We start from the raw sequence: 25,669 nt of genomic DNA, 5'->3' as shown, positions 1-25,669 counted from the left end.
TGGAAAAAAAAATCTTCATCCAAGTTTGAATATATGGCATCAAGCAGTGTTAAAGGCCAAAAGCAGATATGAAAGCGGAGCCAATTACTACGACGAAGCAAATGTGTGACATCCCACATCACCCAGGGGAGTATATTCCCATCCCTACCTAGCGCGAGGCCTTTTGGGAGCTCACTGGCTTCGAGTTCCATGAGAACTCTGAAGTTAAGCGAGAATGATGCTTGAGCAATCCCATGATGGGTGACCCACTGGGAAGTTGCTCGTGAGTTCCAAAAAACAAAACCGTGAGGGAATGGTAAGCCTAAAGCGGACAATATCGTGCTACGGTGGTGGAGCGGGCCTGGGAAGTGATCCGCCCCGGGCCGGGATGTGACAATTTGGTATCAGAGCCTAACCCTGGTCGTGGTGTGCCGACGAGGACGTCGGGCCCCTAAGGGAGGTGGATTGTGACATCCCACATCACCCAGGGGAGTGATCCTTAAATGTATATTCCCATCCCTACCTAGCGCGAGGCCTTTTGGGAGCTCACTGGCTTCGAGTTCCATGGGAACTCCAAAGTTAAGCGAGAAGGAGGCTTGAGCAATCCCATGATGGGTGACCCACTGGGAAGTTGCTCGTGAGTTCCCAAAAACAAAACCGTGAGGGAATGGTAAGCCCAAAGCAGACAATATCGTGCTACGGTGGTGGAGCGGGCCTGGGAAGTGGTCCCGCCCGAGCTGGGATGTGACAAAATGTTTTCACAAGTTATTTTAAATATTCAATTATATTACATTTAATTTCATAAATTAATTTTCTTTAATTTTTGTAATTATATTTTCTAGGTACGCTTGGCGGAGGAATTATATATGGAAGACAATTCGAAACCCTTTAATCATTACGGTTGTTGGGAAATTTGTAAAGGGTGGGTGTTATTTGAAAATCCACCTCAAGAAAGAGTTGCTCCTACGCTAGTTGTTGGGGATGAAGATGAATCTCCTACCATTCAAGAAACTAGGGTAGAAAATCCGTCTTTGGGTGAAGGTTCCATACCTAGGGCTATGGGATGAAACAAGGCTTGAAAATTGAAGGAAAAGGGGAAGGCAAAGGATGATTACATCTTTCAACAGGAAATGATGACCTCATTACGATTAATGGCGGAACAAAATGCCTTTGCCGGAGAAGAAAGGAATTGTAGGCACGAAGAACGGGCAAAACAAATTCAAGAAGAGATGGATGATAGGAATATGCAAAGGAATACTTCGGATTACACTCCAATGAGTAAGGTCTATTTTGATAGGAAAAAGAGAGAAATTATGGCCCAACGTGAGTTGTTTACATCCAACTATAATCCTTCAATGGCGGATGATGATGATTATAGACTTTAATTTTAAGTTGTTGTAGTTTTTTAAAATAATAAATTATGTTTAGCCTATCGCCCTTTGGCCCCTTTGGTTGAAGATGGTTTTTTGTCACAGGGCTATGTTTAGCCTATAGCCCTTTTGCCACTCGGTTGGAGATGGTTCATTAAAATATTAATTTCTTGGAGGGTTATAGGGCTAAAACGAGCCCTCGATTGGAGATGGCCTAACCTTCCTCCCCTTGACCAGCGTCTAATTTGCATTTTCTCTTTCCCGTCCTAACCCCTCCACTCCCCACCCTTTCCCCTGGGCAGCAGCCCTCCTTCCTCTCCCTTTACTCCATTTTGTTCACTCTTAAAGCCTTCTTCAACAACACAACCACACCCCTCCCCCCCCCCCCCCCCACACACACACACACCACACCACAACACCACCACGCACCGCGCGCACCCCCCCCCCACCCCCCCCCCCCCCCCACCCCCCCGGGGCCCCACCCCCCGGCGCCCGCTTTTTTAATGGAGGCTTGATCTACTTTACCATGCGTTGCCTAACGCCTTTGGACCATACATTAAAAAATTGCCTTCTAGCAGTTGTGACATTGAATTCCCTTTCTTCCTCTCCTATTGTTGTCTCCTTGCTGATTCAAACATTCTCCATTCAGAATGGGGACGCTTGGCCATCTACACCTCGATGTTCAGTGATTTGAACTGCGTGTTTTTACCTGCGACTTTGACAACACTAGGTACATGCACACATCACTTTGATCTTATTGTCATCTATGTTTTGGATTGTTTCCTTTTTCATCACTGTTGTTTTAATTTCGAAGCCGTTCAAACTATGGTTAATCAGAAAAATTCCAGAAGGGCAACAGTTGGAGGAGTTTAATTTCATTGTAGTTCTTGCTAATGTCCGTCGGTGTGCATCCTGCAGCCAGTTTCTTGGGCAACAAGCTTCATTTGACGCTTTATTGTAGGGCCTTGTCCTGCTTTCTATAATACTACCTGAAGTTTATGTACATTCGTTTCGTCCCATTGGCAGTGTTTGTGGACTTTTTCTTATTCAATCTTACAGAGACCATTGATGAAATTTCTTCTTCCCTTCTATACTAATTACAATGCTGATTATAACTGGAATTGCAAGACATACGGTAAGGTACCTTTCCGATCAATCAAGGAGGTATGCAGCCAACCTGAGGACCACTCTCCACTGTAGCAACAACAGCCTCGGAATTATGGTCTGCATCCACCACGGAGAACATGCCCCAACCATCATAAATCTCCTTGAAGACTCTAACTCCGCAAAGCTCAGCGCCATTTTGATATTTGTTCTACATTTAACCGATCTCACTAGACATGCAGTAGCTTCTCTTGTTCCCCATCCCGACCTGAAAATAAAGTAAATTACATGGTAAAGTTGGGAGCACTTCCGTCATTCATAAATGACTGCAAGGCTTCAATAGCCCTGTTCAATACTAGATACGAGCAGCACCACCAAGAGAGTTCTCTTGCAGCATTGCAATTGTTCCTCGTCGTCCAATACTTGGATCAGCGCCACCAATTAGGCGGTAACAACTCTTCACAAGAAAGTAATTTACTGAAATTGCTCTACATACTCTTCTTTGGCAGAGTGGATTATTAATGTGGAAGCGCTTGCCAAATGGAAGGAGCATGCCTGAGCGTCATGCACATTAGCTTCACATTGGTTCGATTCAAGCACGAAAAAATCCAGAAAGAAAAGCGGAAGAGTTCTCTCAAAAACGAATTGATGCACGAGTATGGGTCTAATGCAGCAATGAGCAGGGAGAACTACTACCGAGAGGAGACCGTGACAGATGGGTCTGAAAGGACGCAGATCAACGGCTGGATGGAGGATAGTTCTGATTTTGTGATGCTGGGTTGGTACGATGATCAAGAATCACCACTTACATTACGACTAATGCAGAATATGGATGGAGCGAGCTTGAAGGTATCGGAGAAATTTTAGCCACTGCAGATTTTCCATTAGGGTTTCAGATGAATTTCACTTTCGATTTGTACTTAATGCCCTTAGAATCAAATGCGGTTCACTTATAAACAGAAAATCTTTATGTTCTAGAGCCAATATATATATATATATATATATATATATATATATATATATATATATATTGCTCATGTCCTATGTCGAATTAATCTTAAATATAAGTGCTGATGTGAGAAACAATCCCATGCATGGATTAGTTCATGAACACAATGAAAACGACATATCTAAATTATGCCAAAGCACATTTATTAATTCAGTTCTTCATTTCGGATTTAAGGTTTCAATTTGAAAAACTAGGTTGTTCTTGAAGTATCATGTTTTTGTGATGTTATCTTTTAAGTTTCGTTGATAAAGTAATTTTCAAATATATCATATTATTTCCACCAAAATTTTATTAATTTTAAAATTAAGAAACTGAAAAACAAATTAACATGTCACCCAGTTTCAATTTTCATGAACATAACAAAGTCAAAGATGTTATTTGCATAGTCAATCTTTTCTCAACTCTCACACGAAATAAGGTTTTATATGGTTTTACGAAGTATCTCTTATATAATTCTAGAAATATGCTTCTTTTAACCCTAAAAAAAAAGGGGGACAACTGGTGGCAAGCCACAGTTATCAACCATTTCCAGAGGTTGGAAAGACTTATAGAGGCATTCATCTTCTCCCTGATCACAAGTCTGACTTCCACAGCAACAGCGGGTTCCGAAATATGCTTCTTTTCTGAGATGATGATCTTTCTTAGCCAACTCATTCATTCTGTATAACCCACTTTCTACAGAAAACTCAATGCCAGTCAAACTAACATATTAACAACCTTGATGAAGAATCCGACGTCACAGATTCAATCTTATCAAAGCCCCACAAAATATAAATATAAAAATAAAATAAAAACAAAACCCACAAATTATCAACTACTTAACCACACCATATTCACCACTAATGGACGTTTTTATTATTATTAACTAACTTGCGAATAAACCCTATACCAAGCCTGCATATAACTGACTTTGGTTGCCTTGGAATTCGATCTTCTATTCATCTGTCCATTCAATCGCTTGGAATTTAAACAACTTTGGCTTCTAGACATTCAGAGTCTATGCTGGAAGGTTAATATTGGCTGCATTACTGTTACATATCCCTAGTATTATATAACAATATTATCTATCTTGAACTTTGCAGAAGCGAAGGCCAAACTTACATTCCTTCCTTTGCCTTTCTGATAAAAAAAGAGAGAACACAAGGGAGGCTTCAGGGCACGAAACCATGGCGACTCATACGGCGACCAACCTAACCAGTTCGGAAACGAGAGTTACTGAGTGTACTGAGTTCCCTCCTAACGTTCATTCGCCAGGCCTGTACTCGGGAAACTACACAGATAGGGATCATCAGATGTATACCCTTCCAAATCTGGAGATACAGATGATTTTAATTTTTATCATCACCCAAGCCTTCTATTACGTTTTTCGCTATTTTGGAGTTCCAAGATTCAGCTGTCAAATTATAGTAAGTGCTTCTTTCCCACTCTGTTATTTTGATACAACCATTTATATCACATTTACTGAACGTATTGTTGATTAATCTATCATAAAAGTCGGCATTCCACGTATATGTGAGAATGCATAGCAATGCACATACATATGGCTTTACTCTTCTGGCATGTATCATGTATTAAGCCAATGATCATTTGGCATTCCACATCTACAGATATTTTTGTTGACAGACTGTGAATCTTGATCACACAATCAAACAAATTTAAGATATTATTAATTCAGATTCACAATCCAAGCCATATGGTGTGGCAAGAGAATATTCCCGTGTTTTAATTATTTTTTGTGCTCTAATATATGGGAAGAGTTAGTGCTTCGAAGATTACTTGAATTGTTACTGATCCCCTAAAATGATTTATTGTGATATAGACCGGCATAATCCTCAGCCCCACACTCCTTGGGCACTACAATTTCTTCAAGAACTTCTTGTTTAATGTAAACAGCCAAGAATCACTTGGTCTTCTGGCTGAGTTGGGTTATGGGCTCTTTATGTTTCTAGTTGGAGTGAAAATGGATTTGGGAATGATAAAAAGGACAGGAAAAAAAGGCTTGTGCACTGGTGTTGCATGCGTCGTGGCGCCTTTGCTAGTCAGTATGGCTGTCCAAGCCACGCTCAACGCTAAAATCTTCAGCCTAACCCGTCACGAACAGTTCGAACTTCCATTCGTAACTCAGTTACATTCAATTACTCCATTTCCGGTTGTGGCTTGCCTTCTTGAGGAGCTGAAAATTCTGAATTCGGAGATTGGTCGATTAGGCATGTCTGCTGCATTAGTCGGTGACATGATCAGTGTGTTCCTTCAATTTATGGGGCAAGTTGCTAGAATTGGAAAAGTGTCTATTGAACCAAGGGACATGATAACAGCCATAGCAATAGCCGTTGGCTATGTTACCATTGTTATTATCATAATTCGACCAATAATGTTGTGGATGATCAGGCAGACCCCGGAAAATAGGCCTGTCAAGAAAGGCTATGTCAATATGACCATCATCCTTGTGCTCCTATCCGGCCTGTTTTCGCATCTTTATGGTCAGGGTTTTTATTTCGGCCCTTTTATATTTGGTTTGGCTGTTCCAGCCGGACCACCATTGGGATCAGCTATTGAAGAAAAGCTCAACATGTTCGTTTCTGATATGATGCTTCCCATCTTTGTGACTACAAGTGCTATGAGGACAAATTTTTGGTCCCTTGAACATTTCTTAACTGACCAATTTGCACAAATCAATGGAATCCTCATGCTCGTCGCTCTCGTGACCAAATTCATTGCCAGTCTGACTGTTCCCTTGTACTGCAAAATGCCCTTCGTTGATGCCTTATCAATTGCTTTCATTTTGTCCTGCAAAGGCATTGTCAACCTTGCCTCCTATACCGACTTCAGAGACAGTCAGGTACGTAGTCCGTCTCTTTCCGTACCCAGAACCCTTTTGTCTCTAAGTTAAAAGTAATGCTGGAGGGACATATTTTCTAATCACATTAGCTAACCACATGATATTGTGACATTTAATTGTTGTATCTGTTAATAACTAGACACGATAATTGATGTGATGAGTGCCAAATGAAATGAACTTATTCATCATTTCATGTGATGAACTAATGCGGTAAGAAAATATATGCGACTCCGATGCTTCTCTCTCTCTCTCTCTCTCTCTCTCTCTCTCTCTCTCTCTCTCTCTCTCTCTCTCTATATATATATATATATATATATATATATATTATTTGTGAACAATTGTCTCAAAATCTTTTTCTTCTTGTGCAGGACATCAGCGAATCAGCATTTGCTTTGGCGATGACTAGCGTCATCATGACTGCAACTCTTATGCCCATCCTGGTGAATTTCTTGTATGATCCTTCAAGAAAATACGCTGGCTACCAGAGAAGGAATATGATGCATTTGAAACCCAATTCTGAGCTCAGAATACTTGCTTGCATTCATAGGTCAGCTAACATGCCTGCACTCATCAATCTACTTGATGCAGCATGTCCATCTAGAGACAACCCGATTGCTGTTTATGTTCTTCATCTCATTGAATTAGTGGGCAGAGCCTCTCCTATTTTTATCTCCCACCAAATGCAGAAAAAATCTACTTCCAATACTTCATACTCGGACAATGTCATTCTTTACTTCAATCACTTTCTTAGAGAAAATCTTGGTGCTGTATCTTTAAGCATCTTCACAGCAATCTCTCCACCAAAATACATGCATGAAGACATATGCACCCTAGCATTGGACAAACTTTGTTCACTAATTGTGCTCCCATTTCACCGAAGATGGTCAATGGACGGGTCAGTGGAATCAGAAGACAATAGCGTAAGGAACCTGAATTGCAGTGTCTTAGAAAGAGCCCCATGTTCGGTTGGAATCCTTGTAGACCGCGGCCATTTGGGACAGTCCACCTCCATTGTTGCACCCGAGTCATCCTTCTCCGTGGCTATAATCTTCTTGGGAGGGAAAGACGATAGGGAAGCATTGTCATTTGCCAAAAGAATGGCAAACGACTCCACAATAAGCCTAACGGTGATCCGACTTGTTGCCGCAAACTCTGTAGCTTGTACGGATTGGGATAGTGTACTTGATACCGAGGAAATGAAGGGCTTTAGATATAACGATGTGGGTGAGGGTTTTGTGATATACTTGGAGGAGGTTGTGAAAGATGGGCCTCAGACGGCTTTAGTGCTTCGGTCTATGGTGGATGAGTTTGACCTAATTATAGTTGGGAGAAGGCATATGGTGCAGTCCCAGCAGACGGCAGGGCTTTCGGAATGGAGTGAATTTCCGGAGCTAGGGACTCTAGGGGACTTGCTTGCATCACCGGACATCAATTGTAGAGCTTCAATTCTGGTGATGCAGCAACAAAGGATGATGACATAACGCCTTCCCCTTGTTGGCCAAGAGGAAGAGTTATGTACAAAGTTATGCACTTATATATGTCCAAATGCATTATTCATAATTGGAAGTCTAGATTTAGCCAAATTGACTAGATCAATGTGCTTTTCCTATGCACTCAAATTGAAATTTTCTAGTCTTAATTTGAAAGGAAAACTAATTAAAAGAGCTTCAAAACTTTTGAGTTTTAACCAAAAAAACCACCCACTAACTTTATTTAATGTTAAGGACAAAAGAAAGAAAAAAGATAAAAAAAAAAAAAATCTAACAAAAGGGCGTGCAAGCCCTGCACCTTTGTCAATACGTGATCCACCATTTACTGAGAAGAACAATATGAGGAAGAATTTTTTCAAACCGTCAGTTGGTAGTCTTTTTCCAATCAAAGGTCGATCTATCTTCAAATCTCTTAGAATTCAACTCTGTTACAATCTCCAATTTCCAAACATCCAAACAGACCTCAAAGTCCTATTGATTCAAGCAAATGAAGTTGAAGATCAACAAAGCCTGCGATTTCTGTACACATATGTCAATACGTGATCCGCCACCGTGACAACGACAATGATGATCTTCATGCTCATCAGATTGATCTGAAGGGATGGACCCCATCATTCGTATCCCCATGTTGTAGTTAGACATTATCATCTGGTGTTGGTGGGGGTATTGGGGTAGTGCTAGTAAACTCTTGTGATGTCCTCCTCTTCCTCCATGATTTAATAAGAATTTCCTGCTCCGAACTCTAACTGCCTTGTTGATGGTATGATGGAAATTATGATCCTACGAGGAAAGATGTTGTTGCTGCTCACCTTCAACTTCTTTTCTGTGGAAGTTTGTGTGGCAGTTGCAAGTAGAGAAGTTGAGGCCCTTGAAGGCTTCGATGGTGCCCTCTTCTCCATTGGGCATGAATTCACCACAGCCATCCAAAGCAGTCCCTCCTATGGCTGTTGCATGGTTCTTAAGGCACTCCTTGTACCTTACCCCATTGTGCCCAACTTCTTTTATTATTAAAAGTGTTGTGTTTGTAAGGCACAACATTTATGTTTGGTGGCTGCAGATGGGCGGACAATAGAAGAAAATTAAGTAATTGTTTTAGAAAGTTAAGAAATTGACATGATATAGAGAAAATTTAATGAGTATCGAAGAAAATTAGAAGAATAAAATGTGTTCGGAAGGTGAGAATATGCCAAGAAAATTCAAGAAGAGGAGAGAGAAGAATGTAATACAGTTAAGTTTCATAAATAGTGTAGTACCATTAAGTTTCCTAAACAGTTTAGCACCGTTAAATTTCATAAACAGTATAGTATCGTTAAGTTTTATAAGCAGTACAGTATAGTATATTTCATAAACAGTGTAGTAAGTTTTATAAACAGTGTCGTAAATTTCATAAACAGTGTAGTAAGTTTTATAAATAATATAGTATCGTTAAGTTCCATAACAGTTTGTGTGAGGATGCGTGGGTCCGCGCGTTAGATTATTTATTTATTTTTTTTTTAAAATTAATATCAAAATTATGTATTTTTCATAAAAAATTCAAGTTCTTTTGTCATTTTTATTAAAATTTAAGGGGTTTTCATTAAAATTTAAGTCTTTTTAATTAAATGAAGTTATAGCATGGTTTTTATTAAAATAAACTTAGCCCAAACCCTTTTCATGAAAGTTCCCTAATTTAAATGAAAGTATTAATATATGTTTGTATTAAAAGAAATGCATTATTAGCACTCTAATGAAGTTTCATTATTGGAAGTTTTTTTTATTCAATTTATTCTTTTTTTTATAGGTTTAGTGTTCACATCAGAAGCTTTACTTAATATATATCTCTACTAACTAATAAAACCCTCTTTGTCAACCAAAAGAGAGTGAAAAGACAAATTAGTCTTCTATCACACAAAAAAAATGATGGGCAATAATGTAATTTCATATGTCCAAATTTTACTGTTTTTTATTGAAGCCTCACCTAGAGGTGATGCTAAAATACCTCCAATATTAAAAAAGAAAAAAGAAAAAAAAAACCGAAAACAAAAACCTCCCACTTCCCTCACATTCTCTCTCTCCCTCTCTCCTTGTGTGTAAGCAAATACTAGTATGTATGTATGTGTATATATATATATGAAGTATAAAATATCTGTTTGGTAACCCAAAAAATAGCTTGGTTTTGTTCTAAGTATATATACATACATATAGATAGACACAAATTAGTTTCGAAAAATAGATTGAATAGAATTTGCCAAAACATTTTATAAAGGGTATATCAACAACATACTTAAACTGATACCAGCAGCTTTTATACCAAAACTGTCATTACTTACATAGATATACATACACGCAGAACAATGGTTACTTTAGATTAACCTTGTACAACTAATAGATGAACTAATGATTCCTTTCATCTCACATAACAAAGTAGCCCACATAGCATCCTGTAAAGCAGCAGGAAAGAGACTTAACATCAGCATCATATATAAGCAGCGCATAGCCTGCCCTCATCATTTTTTGAAGGGGGAAAACTCAAACACAACTATATCCTCCACACCACCACATCTTTCCTAACCCTAACTTTGCACGTCATAAGTTACTAAATAAGAAATCATATTTGTTTCATGATGCAAACCCATCTTATCCGATGATCCCCTTCTTCCTTTTCTCATTCCTGCCCTCTCTCTCTCTCTCTCTCTCTCTCTCTGTGTTCTCGTTTCTTACTGGAGTTTGTAGCTCTTGATGAGGTCCCTGTTTATAATTGTACAACCTTGGTAATTAGGAACCAGATAAATATATATAAAGAGAAAGTCGGCAACTGGATAGGAGGAGATGGCGACTTGATAGAGAAGAACAAATAAGGCAGGTACAACAAGCTAATAGATAAGGCTTGAGTTTCTCATCCTCATACAAAGCACGAGCTTTGAAGTGTTCAAGAATCAAATAGAAGGTGGAGGTGTCACTCAAATGAAAACCGGTATGCCTGTCACATCCCAGTCCACATAGTAAGATATTGTCCACTTTGGGCCACGCTCTCACCAATTTGTTCTTGGGTTTCCACCCAAAACACATCTTACTATAGTGAGGTGGGCATGTACATATAAGGCACATCACCTCCTCTCCCCCAGGCGATGTGGGATCTTACAATCCACCCCCCTTAGGGGTCCAACGCCCTCGTCGGCACACTTCCGGCCTAGGAGTGGCTCTGATACCAAATTGTCACATCCCAATCCGTATAGTCAAATATTGTCTGCTTTGGGCCACGCCCTCATGGATTCCAAAACGCACCTTACTATAGAGAGGTGGGCATGTACATATAAGGCACATCACCTCCTCTCCCCCGAGCAATGTGGGATTTTACAATCCACCCCCCTTAGGTGCGTCGGGCACACTTCCGGCCAAGGAGTGGCTATAATACCAAATTGTCACATCACAGTCTACATAGTAAGATATTGTCTGCTTTGGGTCACGCCCTCACGGATTTGTTCTTGGGTTTCCACCCAAAATGCGTCTTACTATAAGGAGATGTGCATGTACATATAAGGCACATCATCTCCTCTCCCTTGAACAACGTGGGATCTTACAATGCCACCTCCAGTTAAAGTACTGGTGTGCTCTCCAAGTGGTCCTTACTCATTTATCCTTTTTAAATTGCAAGCATGCCCTTAATTTCTTAGAAAAACTAATGAAAATGGCTTGAAAACTTTGAGTTTTAATGATAAGGACAAAATAAAGGGTAAAGTGAATAGTACCATGATTGACTTTTTAGTGTAAAAATATGGTTTTTCGTTAAAGTGAACAGTACCGTGGGTTTTTCGTTAAAACTTTCTAATTTCTTTCATTTGGTCACAAGTGGAGACCATAAAGCAAGTTTTGTGTAAACAACATTACAATTATATATAAGGAATTGTTATTAGCACTCCAAAAATCTCATTCTACAATCTTTACAAGTGTATTTTTCTTTCTAATTATAGAAAGTTTGAAGTGTCAAATGAGATTTTTGGAATGCTAATAACAATTCCATATATATATATATATATATATATATTATAATTCAACAAATATATTATATATATGGGTAGAAGTTGAATACATAATGTACGCCTAGTAAAATTTAATTTAGTAAATATATAGTTAATCACAATATATAGGTATTATAATTATATTTAAGTAACTGAAGTTTATTGAAGTTTCACAAAAACCAATCATATGCGGTTGGTGTCACACCTAATATTGAAACGTTTTCAACCTCTAAAGCCCAATGGTGTGTACGGTTGAACCAAACCTGTGGTGAACACTTAATATGAAATATGACCTTCAAATAAAGGCCAACGCTCAATAAAGACGCAGCTCAAAGGTTTGACCAGCCCGCATCATCCTCCTATCCATCACCTCCATACTTTGCTTCATCCAAGCTTTTACTCTGTGTCTCTCATCCATGTATGTATGCAAACCCTACGTGCATCCATCTCTCTCTCTCTCTCTCTCTCTCTCTCTCTCTCTCTCGATAACATTTTGGGTGAGGTTGCAAGCCTGAGCTATTCTGGACGATTCGATCGCAATGGGTAAGGCAAATGCATTGAGTAATCAGACCTGGGTATGCCAGGTTCGGAAATTATCAAGACCAAAAGGCTACTTTTTCGGTGATAGCCCTTTAAACTTCGCTACTCCCCTCCTTTACGTACAGCTTTCCATATCTGCCTTACTCTCCGCTTTCCTCCAATTCATTCTCTACCCTCTTGGCCAGACTGCTTTCATACCACAAATGCTCGTACGTTTCTACCGACGCTTTCTTTTTTCCATTTTCTGGAAGCCGCTATTCCCACCTCAAAAACACTATTGTGATTAAATTACTCAAAATATAGTGCAGGATGACAAATTTGGAGTGTGAATAACTACGTTCCCTTTTTCTCTGTATTTATTTTGTTAGCTTAAAATTGTACCAATTTATAGTGCTTGGCACATTGTATATTGTCTGTATAATATATATTCATGTCAATACAATTGACAATGCATCGGGTACTGTAAATTATAGTATCGATTACCAAGCACTCTTTTCTGTCAACCTAATTTGTATGTTATGCATCAGGCAGGTATTATACTGGGACCATCAGTCTTAGGATCAGGCAATGCCTTTGCAGATACAATTTTCCCACTGAAAAGCTTTTACATCAGCCAAACCTATGCGTTATTTGGTGTCATGCTGTTTCTCTTCCTAGTTGGAGTTAAAATGGACATAAGTTTGGTGAAACAATCAGGAAGGAAAGCCGTGGTCATAGGCCTCTCGTCTTTCTTCGTCCCCTTGATCCTCAACATCGGCTTCGCTTTTATCCTACGAAAGACAGTCGCGATGGAAACAAACCTACGAAAGTCGATCGTCATCATCGCGGTGTTTCAAAGCCTAAGCTCGTTCCACGTCATCGCCTGCCTCTTGGCCGATTTGAATCTCCTCAACTCGGAGATTGGGAGATTGGCTGTGTCTTCATCAACAGTCAGTGGGGTGCTATCTTTGATTTGGGTCAGTTTGGCCTTCACAATAAGGCAAAGCAACATTTCAAAAAAGGATCTTAGTCTACCCTTTATGGGGTTGAGCTTGTTTTGTCTGTTCATCCTCATAGTCTACATTTTGAGGCCTATACTGTTATGGATAGTTGCACAAATTACAGATAAAGGAAGATCCATGAAAGATAGCTACATTTTTTCAGTATTTATCATGGTAATGGTGTGTTCTTTTCTTGGTGAGGTTGTGGGCCAGCACTTTATAATGGGGCCCATGATTTTAGGGTTGGCAGTGCCAGATGGACCACCATTGGGATCAGCTTTGGTTGAGAAACTTGACTCCTACGTCTCATCGATTCTGTTGCCGAGCTACTTTGTGCTCACTGGTGCAAGGATTAATTTCTCCATGATAAAGATGAAGACTGTTTGGATTGTGGAGCTATTGGTTATGAGTAGCTTTTGTGGTAAACTTGTAGGAACTGTGGTGCCTTCTCTCTATTTCAAAATGTCTCCTATCGATTCACTCTCACTAGGGCTTATCATGAGTGCTCAAGGCATCATTGACGTTATAAATTTGAACCATGCATTGTTACTCTCCGTAATTATCTCCACTCGCTTCTTTTTAACTATAATTTATGCCCTATGCTTTTTCCCTATTCCTATTGCATGATACTTTATATATATAAATAGAAAAACCAAAAATTAATCTTTTTAATTAGGGCAATGCAAAATATTGAAACAGATTTTATGTGTCACAATGTTTCATTTATAATTCATAGATAAGCACACACACTCTCAATCTTGTTTGTTTCTAACAGATACGATATTTTCATACTCTCATTCTCTCATTTGCAACAATTTGGTAACCAATATTGGTGTAAACTTTTGATTAAGGGAATTTTTCTTATGATCTAGTTCTTTGTATATAATTATATTACTCCTCTAATTTTTTTTCATTTGTGCTTATCTATTCCAGCTGATTGACGAAGAAGCCTATAGCGTTATGGCTCTGTCAGCACTCGTCTTAACTGCAATAATCACCCCCATAGTGAAATATCTGTACAATCCATCCAAGAGATATATGTCCACCAAAAGAAGGAGGACAATTGAGCATGCCTTTCGCAATGCCGAGCTTCGAATTCTTGCGTGCATATACCACGAAGAGAGCACCCCTTCCATCATCAGCCTTCTTGAAGTCTCCAACCCAACCCCCAAAACCCCCATATGCTTTTATGTTGTCCACCTCGTGAGACTATCCGGCAGAACCGCCCCAATCCTCACAACACATCGACTCGAAAAAAGGAGTGCTAGTACATTTCATTCCGGTAACTCAGATCGGATAGTCAATGCCTTCAGATTATATGAAGAACATAGCTCTGGTGGACTTATAATGAATGCATTGACAGCCATTGCACCCTACGCCACAATGCATGATGATGTTTGCACATTGGCATTGGAAAAAAGGACTTCCATGGTCCTAATCCCATTCCACAAGCAATTCAATTCGCTAAGTTGCACAGAGGAATTATCTGAACCTATTAGGTCCGTGAATCAAAACATTCTTCGAAATTCCCCATGCTCAGTTGGGATTCTCCTCGATCGTGGTACCTTGAACACCAACACATCTCTATCATGCAAAATTTTGTACAATATTGGGATTATCTTTGTAGAAGGACCTGATGACCGTGAGGCATTGGCATATGCAATGCGCATGGCGGAGCATCCTAATGTCAGCCTCACAGTCGTTAGATTGGCTGACAATAGGAAATGCAGTGTGCATAAAGAACATGATTTGGAGCTACTCAGCAAGTGTAAGATAGAAATTGCAGGGAAAAAGCAACATGTTTACAAGGAGGAACGTGTTAAAGATAGCGTGGACATGATCAATGTGATTAGGACCATAGAAAATTTTTATGACCTAATTTTGGTGGGGAGACGCCACGATAGTGATTCACCATTGTTCATGGGACTCACAGAATGGAATGAGTTTCCGGAACTTGGGTTCATTGGAGATATGTTGGCATCTTCAGATTCCAATTGTGAGGTCTCGGTGTTGGTGGTGCAGCAACAAATGGTTGGAAATGATCAACAGATGGTAGACGACAACAGCTTTAAGTCCTATGGAATCCCATCATTTTCTGTCGTGGATATTCCTCGTGATGATAGAGTGCACCCACTTCCTTATTAGCAAAACAAACACACCAGAGAAGGAAGAGGGAAATTTTTTTGTTTACAAATTTCTCACTTTTGCTTAATTAGGATAGCTTTGTACAAGAATTCTGCTCATGCTATGGGGTTGTTTTATGAGCTAGCTAGAGACAATCCGTTAGGGTTGTAGAAACTGAAATGACAACATACTTTAAAGTACTGAAATAGGTAGACTAATATATTTGACCAAAAAAAAAAAGGCTAGAAAAATATTGTGGCTGACATGATCATCAAAGCCAATTTGGGAAACCCTCAAATAAGCAGGGAGGAATTAATGACCATAAAATCAATCTAGTAAACTTGGAGGGCAAGAAGAAGCAACTAATAAGAAGTTAAGGCCTCATTTGGAAGTGTTTTTAAGTAACTAAAAGCGCTTTAGACTTTGTTTGGTGAAAAGGTTAAAAATGTTTTTGAATTCAAAAAAGCACTTAAATTGCTATCTAGAGGAAGCACATGTTGTGTGCGTCTTTTCAGGAAGCATTTCACATGCTTTTTAAGAAATAATTGCATTTTTATCAAAAAAATTCAATGTGCAATTCCAATAGAAGCACTTTCAGTAGCTTTAATTGAAAGTGCTTCTGAAAGAATTGCTTTTTAAAGAATCAGTTCTAAACAATCTAAAATTATCAAGTTGCATGTTCTAGTCTTTTTATAGTATTAGTTCCTTTATGATTCCAATTGCATATCAAGAATATTGACTCTTTCAATTGAAGAATTTATGTATTCATCAACATTCATGTCTTTTTTTTTAAGATTTGATTTCTTTACAAGTGGGAAAAATTAGATTTTTTTTATTTCTTTTATTTGTTATGAAACCTCAACGTCACGAGGAGAATTTTGTGGGGAAACAAAAAGAAGAAGAAGAAGTTATTGGAGAATTGTTAATTCACAGCTTAATAGGTTATTTTTCTACTAGCGTACTGTCATATGTTATTGATGTTTTGGACTTGTGGGGTTGTTCAAGTTAACGTAACCTTGGGTTGGTGTGTTATTTTTTTAATAATTTCATATTTATTTTCTATTTAAGTCAACTTATGTAATTGTCAATTAACTTTATTCATATAATAATTGAAATTTTAGAGTTTTGAGTTTTCTCTATTCTCTAGTAAATTATGAGTTGCTGATGAATCTCAATTCATATTCTCAAATTTGAAATATATAATTCTTCTATCATTCATTTCGCGATGATCCAAGGACATGCATGCTTTGCACAACTTATACACACAATTTGGCAATTGGTGTATTTGTTGTCTTCATAAATAATCAAATATTCCATAAGCATTCTAAGAAACCACAACCACAAAGTTGAGACAAAACTTTGGAGATAAAATATATATATATATATATATATATATATATATATATATATATAATTTTTAAAATTGTGATCTTACACCTTTTGGCCGTAAACAATTTTGTTCCCAAGAATAAAATGGTGCAAAGATGGACTATAGAAACTTTATACCACAAGACAGGATCGAGCAAAAGGCCAATTGAAAGATAATTGTCAAATTATATGTAGTGCAATGGAAGCACGAGTTAAGAACCAGGACCCCACTAATTCATGTAGACACCACCAAACAAGCAAACAGATGGGATATGCTACCCACAAAGAGAAGAAGAGAAAAAGGTGATATGGGAAACTCCAATTCCAATATATATCATTCATGACAAAATAATAACATTATGGGGTAATATACAAGAAAAAAGGGCCAAGCAATACACATATAAGGTCATCTCCAACTGATCCGATCAGAAAGTTATAGGGCTAAAAATAGCCCAAAATGACACGAAAAATCATCTTCAATCGAGGGCTAGACCAAAGGTATTGTGGGTCCCACCGAGCCAAACCCACAAAATCAAGCCAACGAGTTAGTCATCTCCAGCCAGACAGCTAGCCCGATGAGTCAACCCACTTTTTTTTTTGCCTAGCCTACTCTTTTTTTTTTTTTTTTTTTGGACGATTGTTTTTGCCTAGCCCATTTTTTTTTTTTAATTCTAATTTTTTTTCCTACACTTTTTCTCACGTATTTTTCACCATTACATACTATCTTACCTCATTTTATTTCAATTCTTCACATTCTATTCTCTTCTAACAATCTTTCCTTTAAATTTTTCAATAATTTTCCATTGGCCACCTCTTTCAATAATCTTCCTATGTCTGAAAATCTTATTTTAATATGGTAGTTTAATTTAATTAAGTATATTAATTTAATTAAAATAATAAATTATGTTTGGCCTATAGCCCTTTGGCCCCCTCGTTTGGAGATAGTTTTTTTGTCACAGGGCTATATGTTGGCCTATGGCCCTTTGGCCCATTCGGTTAGAGATAGTATGAAATATGGTCTCACACTGTTCATTAAAATATAATTTCTTGAAGAGCTATAGAGCTAAAGAGAACATTTGACATTCCTTCGGTTAGAGATGGCCTAATTACCCCACTGGCTTGGCTTGACTTGATACCATTGGCCCATAAACTTTTTGATGTCGAGTCCTTAACAACTCATGGGGACAGGACAGATAGGATGTCCTCGATTCCCCAAAACCGTGTAAAAATGAGTTATGTTCCACAACAAAATAAGTTCAAAACAACTCAGCATAGCTGCACAACAAAGATTGAGGACCTCCAATTCTAGCAAATTAGAGACCGAGTACCTCCAGATCAATTAGCTAGTCCTTAACATCGAAGTTTTAGTTATATGTGCGAAAGAACTACTTGAGCTAATAAAAAACTCCTACAAATATTACAATATTGATTATCCTAGACTAAAGCTTAAGAAAAGTTTAGGTCACTCAAAATTGCTCATCTCTCGTTGAAGGTTTTATTTAGTTAAAGAAAATTATGCTTTAGGTAAGAAATTCGAATTTAAAAACTATTTCAACATTAATAAGAAAAATACCACTAAATCAATGTTATAGCTAGTACTTGATCTTCGTAATTAGACAGACATATGGTCAAGGTTTGGGACAAAGTAAAATTGACTTTCCATTGACTATTGATATTGAAACTCATCCCCCCCCCCCCCCCCACACATACATAGAGAAGGCCATTACAGTTTTTTACATCGATGTCTCCCATCCAGAGGGATTCATCCAAGTTCTCCTCTTGGAACTGGCGACTAGACCCGTGAACTTATATCCTTTTTGTCTTCATCAAGGCTACAATTAATCGAAAGGCTCAATGCCTATGTTCCTTGGGATCTCCCCATTTCTCTCCCTCAATTCATTAGTTAATAATCACATCCCTAATGTGTTTGATTAAGGGCGTGGCATTGCCTCATTGGTCCGAAGACTCCGAACCCACAACTCAAATGCTTCCGCATGATTAATTTCCCCCAAAATATTTAAAATTCAACTGGTTAAACTGAAATCTTTGATCTACAAGTTTGTGGTCCAAAACATTAATAATATATATATATATATATATATATATATATATATATATATATATATATATATATCATGGGGATGGAGTTTGAGGAAAGGATGTGTAAGAACAGTATAACATTATATGGGATATGGGAAGAGGGAATCCATGTGAGGACTGAGTTATAAAAGTCTAGCAAAGAAGATTTGCCAGGTTGTTTTGGATTTATATTTATGTAGCTTCAAGAAATAGGCATTCAAAACTTTTGGATTTATGCTAATAAGATAATATGCCAATAATAATATATGAAGTTGGAGCTAATGGACCTTCATCATACATCAAGGCTCCCATCTCTCTCGTGTATGTATTTCAAATGATTTTTTCGGAGTGACAAGCCTTAAAGAGAAGGGCTTTAGTTTAAACTTTTTCTTCCTTCTAAACCATTAAATTCAAAAGTCCGTTGTTTTATCCATGCTTCTCTTTGCTTGAAGACTAAAGAAAACAAAACTTTCTCTACAAGTTGTATTTCATTTTCTGTGAATAACAATTACATGGATGTATGTATATATAGCCTTGGGCTCTTTACATTTATGCCCTTAACTAAACTGTTACAATTCTAACTAACCACACCTAATAACAAAACTAACAACATTTAGTTTTTACAAGCTATGTTTTCTCAACAGATACAGATGATTGATCATCTGTCCTAATACACCCCCTCAAGCGAGAGGTGGAATCAGAAATGATGCCAAGAGGAAGCTTGGAACACAAGTAGCGGAACCTGGTTTTGGACAAAGACTTAGTGTGGAGATCAGCCAATTGATCTTCACTGCAAACAAACTACACTTTAAGCAGACGAGCTAAAACCAGTTCACGAATGTAGTGGTAGTCAAGTTCAATATGCTTAGTACGAGCATGAAAGACGGGATTGGAAGCTAAGGAGATGGCGGAGAGGTTATCACACCAAAGAGTAGGCAGCTGAGGAAGAGAGCAATGAAGATCACGCAAGATTTTACAGACCCAAGTAAGTTCTGCAGCAGTGTGAGCCAGAGACCTGTACTCTGCCTCGGTGGAGGAACGAGCAACCGTGCTTTGTTTTTTAGCACTCCAGCTAATGAGATTGGAACCAAGAAACACACAATAGCCACTAGTGGAGCGCCTATCAAACGTGCAACCAGCCCAATCAGCATCCGAGTATGCTGAGAGATCAACAGAACTTTTGGTAAACCATAGGCCTTGGGAAACAGAACCCTTAAGGAAACGAAGAACACGTTTAACAGCTTGAAAATGCTGGTCGCGCGGAGCATGCATAAATTGGCATAACTGATTTACAGCAAACGTAAGGTCTGGGCGAGTCCAGGTGAGGTACTGAAGTCCTCCAACCAGAGACCGATAAGCAGTCGGATCAGAGAGAAGAGACCCACTGTGATCCAGTTTCTGGGAGCCAAGAGGTGTGCAGCAAGGCTTTGCACCCTCCATATTAGTCCGCTTGAGAAGCTCAAGTAAATATTTGGTTTGGTGAAGGAAGATGCTGTACTTCCAACCCCAGGAAGTAGTGTAAAGGACCGAGATCCTTCACTGGAAATCTGGCACTAAGCTGTGTAATAAACTGATGACAGAGAGTAGAGTTAGGTCCAGTGACAAGAATGTCATCCACATAGACGAGAACTATAACCAAGTGAGGACCATTCAGGACAAATAAAGAAGCATCAGAAGAGGATTGAGTGAAACCAAGAGCCTGTAATGCCTGGAACAGTTTATCAAACCAAGCCCGAGGCGCTTGTTTGAGGCCATACAAGGATTTTCTGAGCTTGCAGACATGACTGGGAAAGAGAGGATCAGTGAAACCAGGGGGTTGCTGCATGTAAACATCCTCATGTAAGTCGCCATGAAGAAAGGCGTTGCTAATATCCAATTGGTTTAAAAACCAATTGTGTTGAACAGCAAGGGTAAGCAGAATGCGAATAGTAACCGGTTTAGCAACCGGACTAAAAGTGTCGTGAAAATCAACCCCTTCTTTTTTATGAAAGCCCTTGGCTACAAGCCGGGCTTTGTAACGATCGACAGTACCATCAGCCTTGGTCTTGATGCGGAAGACCCACTTGCAGCCTACGACGTTTTGAATAGAATGAGAAGGAACTAAAGACCAAGTTCCTGTAGAGATTAATGCATTATATTCATCTTGCATAGCAGCTCGCCAGTGAGCATGCTTAGAGGCCTGTAAATAGGTGCTGGGGACAAAATCAAGAGGAACTGGGAGTGGATGTTTAGTCGCTGCATACGCCTTCGGTTTGTAAATGCCTGCCTTAGATCTGGTGACCATAGGATGAGCATTATCAGAAACAGGGAGAGGACAGGGTGCAGATGGAGAGACAACTGAGCTGCCAGGATGAGAAGCACCTGTAGGTGGAGAGACAGCAACAACAGCATCAGGGACTGATGAACTAGGGCTAGGAGAAGATGAAGAAGCAGCAGCAGGAGGAAGAGGCTGTTGAGTATACTTGGTAAAATAAAGATCCATGGAAGAAGAGGAGACTGGAGGAACACTTGCAAATGGAGATGGATGAAGAGGCAGGGACTGAAAATGATATGTATCTTCATTAAAAATCACATGTCTGGAGATGTAGATGCGATTGTCAACAGGATCAAAGCATCGATAGCCTTTGTGTTGAAGGCTATAACCTAAAAACACACAACTCTTGCTCTTAGCAGCCAATTTGCTAGAAACATAAGGTTTGAGCCAGGGGAAGCACTGACAGCCAAATACTTTGAGTTTGGAATAATCCGGATGCTGATGGAAGAGAATTTCCCAGGGAGACAGGGTAATACCAAAGATGGGCAGGCGATTTATAAGGTATATAGCAGTAGAGAATGCTTCAACCCAAAACACATGAGGGACATGAGACGCCACAAGTAAAGTCCGAGCTGTTTCAACAAGATGCCTGTGCTTTCTCTCAGCACAGCCATTTTGTTCAGGAGTGTGTGGACAGCTAAATTGATGAAGTATACCATGTGTACGAAGAAAAGATGCAAAAGAATGACCAGTGAACTCACCCCCTGAATCAGAACGCAGGACTTGTATTTTATTGCCAAGTAAATTTTCGACATAGGTTTTGAAGACAACAAATGTAGAAAATACATCAGATTTTGCCTTCAAAGGGAAAAACCAGCTATATTTACTAAAATCATCAACCAAGAGTAAGTAATACTGAAAACCATTGCTAGATTTAACAGAAGCAGGTCCCCACAAATCACAGTGCAACAGTTGAAGACTGCGAGTTGTAGTGGAAGAAGCCACTCCAAATGGAAGCTTGTGGTTCTTAGCTAAAGCACAGTCTGAACAGAAGAAGTCAACCGTAGATTTGCCATGCATTGCAAGTGAAGTAGTAGAGATGACCCTGCGAAAAATGGAAGAAGAGGGATGACCCAAGCGTCGATGCCAGACTTGAACAGGAGCTTTTACACTGAGAAAAGCAGAATGAAAAGGAGGAGAAGAGTTACTGGAACTTGGCAGTGGATAGAAACCATCTTTAACCATTCCCCGCAAAAGCGTCCTCCCCGAAATACAATCCTTGACAGTGGATCCATAAGGGTCAAGAGTTAAAGAACAGTCATTATCCTTAAGAAATTGATAAGCAGATAAAAGGTTATGTGTCATGGAAGGAACATGAAGAACATTCTGCAGTTTAAAAGAGTGATGAGGAGTGTGCAGAGTAGAAGAACCAACATTATGAATGGATAAACTTTTACCATTGCCAATATACACTTTGTCCTCGCCAGTGTAGGGAGTGGGAGAAGAAAGATTAGCAACATCATTGGTGATGTGAGATGTAGCGCCGGAATCAATTAACCACGGCTGAGAAGATTTTGCAGAATGATGCACACACATGGCAGCAAGCTTAGCCGGAGGAATACGACCACAGATTTCAGGGTTCATGCGATCGAAACAATCAATAGCCTCATGACTAGTAGAACCATAAATCTGACAAGGGGCTTTGAAGTGAGAGGAACCTGAATGATTTCGGGAGCCTTGATAGATCCGATGACCGCGATTAGGAGAGAAATTACCACGATGATTGCGATTGCCCCGATTAGAAACAAATTGGCCCCGAGGAGACTTGCCACGATTAGAGTTGTATCGAGAAGCAGAGTGAAGAGGAGAAAACTGAGCAGCAGATGGAGTAGGAAGTAGAGGAGGCTGAGATTGCACTGAGAAGGCTTGAAAAGGTTCAACCACAGAGGCGACTGTTTTTCGTCGAGCCATAGAAAGTTCCTTAGTAAGTAAGAGACCGTGAAGTTCATCAAGAGACGTAGAAGACAGGCGAAGCATGATAGAGTCTATGAATGACTCAAACTCATCAGGTAAACCATGTAAAGTAGCTGCAATGAGATCACGATCAGAAACAGAAGAACCCGCAGCATGTAATGAATCTGCAATTTCCTTGATTTGCTGGAGATAGACAGAGATAGAATTGGAGCCTTTTTGAACCGATTGAAGACGAGATCGCAATTGATGAATGTTAGCCTCCGAAACACCACCAAAACACTGTTCAAGTTTCACCCAAAGCTCGCGAGACGACGAAACCCCAACCGTGAACGGAATGATCTCTTCAGAAAGTGTGGAATTCAACCAGATCAGCAGATTCTGATCTTTTTCATACCACTCCTCAGCAGCAGGATTCAGCGAGCGATCAGCCAAGAAAGGTGGTGGACAGATCTCAGTGCCATCAATCACACCAAGAAGCTTGTACCTTCGTAAAATAGGAGCAAACAACGCTCGCCATGGAAGATAATTGGAGCTTTTCAATTTGATCGGCACCATGCTTCCAATGTTGTGAATCATAAAAGAAGTATACGAATTCAGAGAAGGAGGATGAGAAGTCAAATTAGGGTTTGGAGAAGATTCAATTGGGGACGATTCAGATGGAGAAACCATAATCCCAGAAAATAAGAAGCAATCAACGAACAGAGAAGAGATCGGAGAAGAAAAAACAAAGAATCAGAGTTGAAACAACAAGAAAACGATCAGAAGAAGATCGATCGATGCGGAAGGTGGAAAGAAAGCTGTGAAGCGAGAAGGCGAGATACCATAAAGAAAACAAAACTTTCTCTACAAGTTGTATTTCATTTTCTGTGAATAACAATTACATGGATGTATGTATATATAACCTTGGGCTCTTTTCATTTATGCCCTTAACTAAACTGTTACAATTCTAACTAACCACACCTAATAACAAAACTAACAACATTTAGTTTTTACAAGCTATGTTTTCTCAACAGATACAGATGATTGATCATCTGTCCTAATAAAGACAACTATATGTTATCATCTTTACAAAAGTATGGAGTCTCTTTGACTTGGTGTTTACACCCACTTGACCTTTTTCGTTTCCGCTTGGATCTGGGCATTTGGATGCCTATTGTGTGTTTATTTTCAATTGAGGACTCGATATGTGGAGACTGGAATGTGCATGGTTTTTCTTTATATGCAGATTTGGCTCATTTTCACCTGCGTTGAGACAAATATAGGCTTGAGTTTTGCTTTCTACGGATGTTGTAACGAACCGTCCCCAATTATTATGGTTTTTATAATTTTAATGTGTGAATTTATGAAAATGACCTTTGAGGACCGCGTTGTCGTGTCACGTAAGTTCCCTTTTCTTGGCGTATCCTTGTAGCACTCATTGCTACAAAGGTGTGGGCATGAGCAGAATCAAATTTGGAGCTAAAACGAAGATTTTACGAGACTCAAAATGATAAGGGTATTTTGGTAATTTTTCAATTCGAGATATTCTCCACCCTGGACCACTCTCGGGCTAACACGTGGCAAGTAACCCTAGTTTCTAGGGTGCTCCTTGGCTCCATGACATCTTTCTCTCACTCTAGAACTATATCCCTCTCATTTCTCTCCCTTGACACACTCCTTCTTACCTCTTAGCTCTCATCTCTCTTCCTAGCTACCTCTCTTTCTCTCTCCCCTATCTCTGCAACCTTCCCCTATGAGCACACCACCACTCACCATCACCGTGGCTCATATTATGGCGACCACGCCACCCTCGAGACCTCCCTCTCACGACCCCAGACCGTCTGAGGCCTCTCCTCATCTTTCTTTCTCACTGCATTGTTGCACCGTTACTGTGCAAGGATTTTTCCAACGAGTTTCGCCGTTTCTGACATGGGTAAGCCTCGAGACTCTCTTTTTTTCTCTCTCTCTCTCTCTCTCTCACTTTCTCTCTCTCTAACCTTCATTGTAGATCGATCAAACCCTAGTTGACCCATTTTAGTCACTCTGGTGAAGGTTGGTATCGAAAACAACTCGGGAGGTTAATTTCCAAATTTCAGTGAAAAACCCAACGGTTTTCAAGCCTTTTCAGGCCAACTCCAGCCACTACGAGGGACCACGAAGGTATAATCTCATTTCTTATCTCCCTACCTTTATTTTGGCTTTTAAATCGTAGGAAAAAGTTAAGATTTGAGCTCATTTAGAGCTCGGGAAATTTCCCGGCCGAAATCCGTCTTTCTTCTTCCTTAAATACGGCGGGTGCCACCTGCGAACCTAATCGAGTCGACCTGACCCGTAATCCAGTCCATTAACCTGGCCCAAACCTTTAGGCCATGCAACCCAAACCTTGGGTCTATGTAACCCAAGCCCAAACTAGTATCAAGCCAACCCATTAACCCAATCCAACCCAGTAACCTCGGTCCAATCCAGCAACCCAATAGGGATCCAACTCAACCCAGACCCAAGACAGCTTTCATGTTCACGCATGGGCCGGCACATGAAGCACACTCGCCTCCGTCGAAAGTACTATGCTGACGACCTTTCTG

At 39.5% G+C, this 25,669-nt stretch overlaps 2 protein-coding genes across 3 annotated transcripts; both read left to right on the top strand.

Annotated features, from left to right (window-relative positions):
* The first annotated feature begins 4,628 nt into the window (after positions 1-4,628).
* Positions 4,629-7,782, top strand: LOC137743195 (cation/H(+) antiporter 4-like). The gene is made up of 3 exons (XM_088678910.1): positions 4,629-4,868; positions 5,282-6,301; positions 6,670-7,782. The coding sequence occupies exons 1-3, from the start codon at positions 4,629-4,631 to the stop codon at positions 7,780-7,782; spliced, it is 2,373 nt and encodes a 790-aa protein (XP_088535036.1).
* Positions 7,783-12,213: 4,431 nt separating this feature from the next.
* On the top strand, positions 12,214-15,639 carry LOC137741545 (cation/H(+) antiporter 15-like). 2 transcript variants are annotated; one of them, XM_068481240.2, is made up of 3 exons: positions 12,214-12,538; positions 12,857-13,864; positions 14,243-15,639. In XM_068481240.2, exons 1-3 carry the CDS (start codon positions 12,329-12,331, stop codon positions 15,452-15,454), a joined length of 2,430 nt encoding a protein of 809 aa, XP_068337341.2. In that variant the 5' UTR covers positions 12,214-12,328; the 3' UTR covers positions 15,455-15,639. The 2 variants fall into 2 exon arrangements, with proteins under 2 accessions (XP_068337341.2, XP_088536495.1); XM_088680369.1 differs by having other exon boundaries at positions 12,357-12,538; positions 12,861-13,864.
* The last annotated feature ends 10,030 nt before the right edge of the window (positions 15,640-25,669 follow it).

The sequence above is a fragment of the Pyrus communis genome, chromosome 11 (assembly GCF_041283825.1).
Source record: "Pyrus communis isolate YQ-2024b chromosome 11, ASM4128382v1, whole genome shotgun sequence".
Classification (NCBI taxonomy): Eukaryota; Viridiplantae; Streptophyta; class Magnoliopsida; order Rosales; family Rosaceae; genus Pyrus; species Pyrus communis.
The sequence above is the reverse complement of the archived record's forward strand: the minus strand, read 5'-3'. Positions and strand labels throughout refer to the sequence as shown.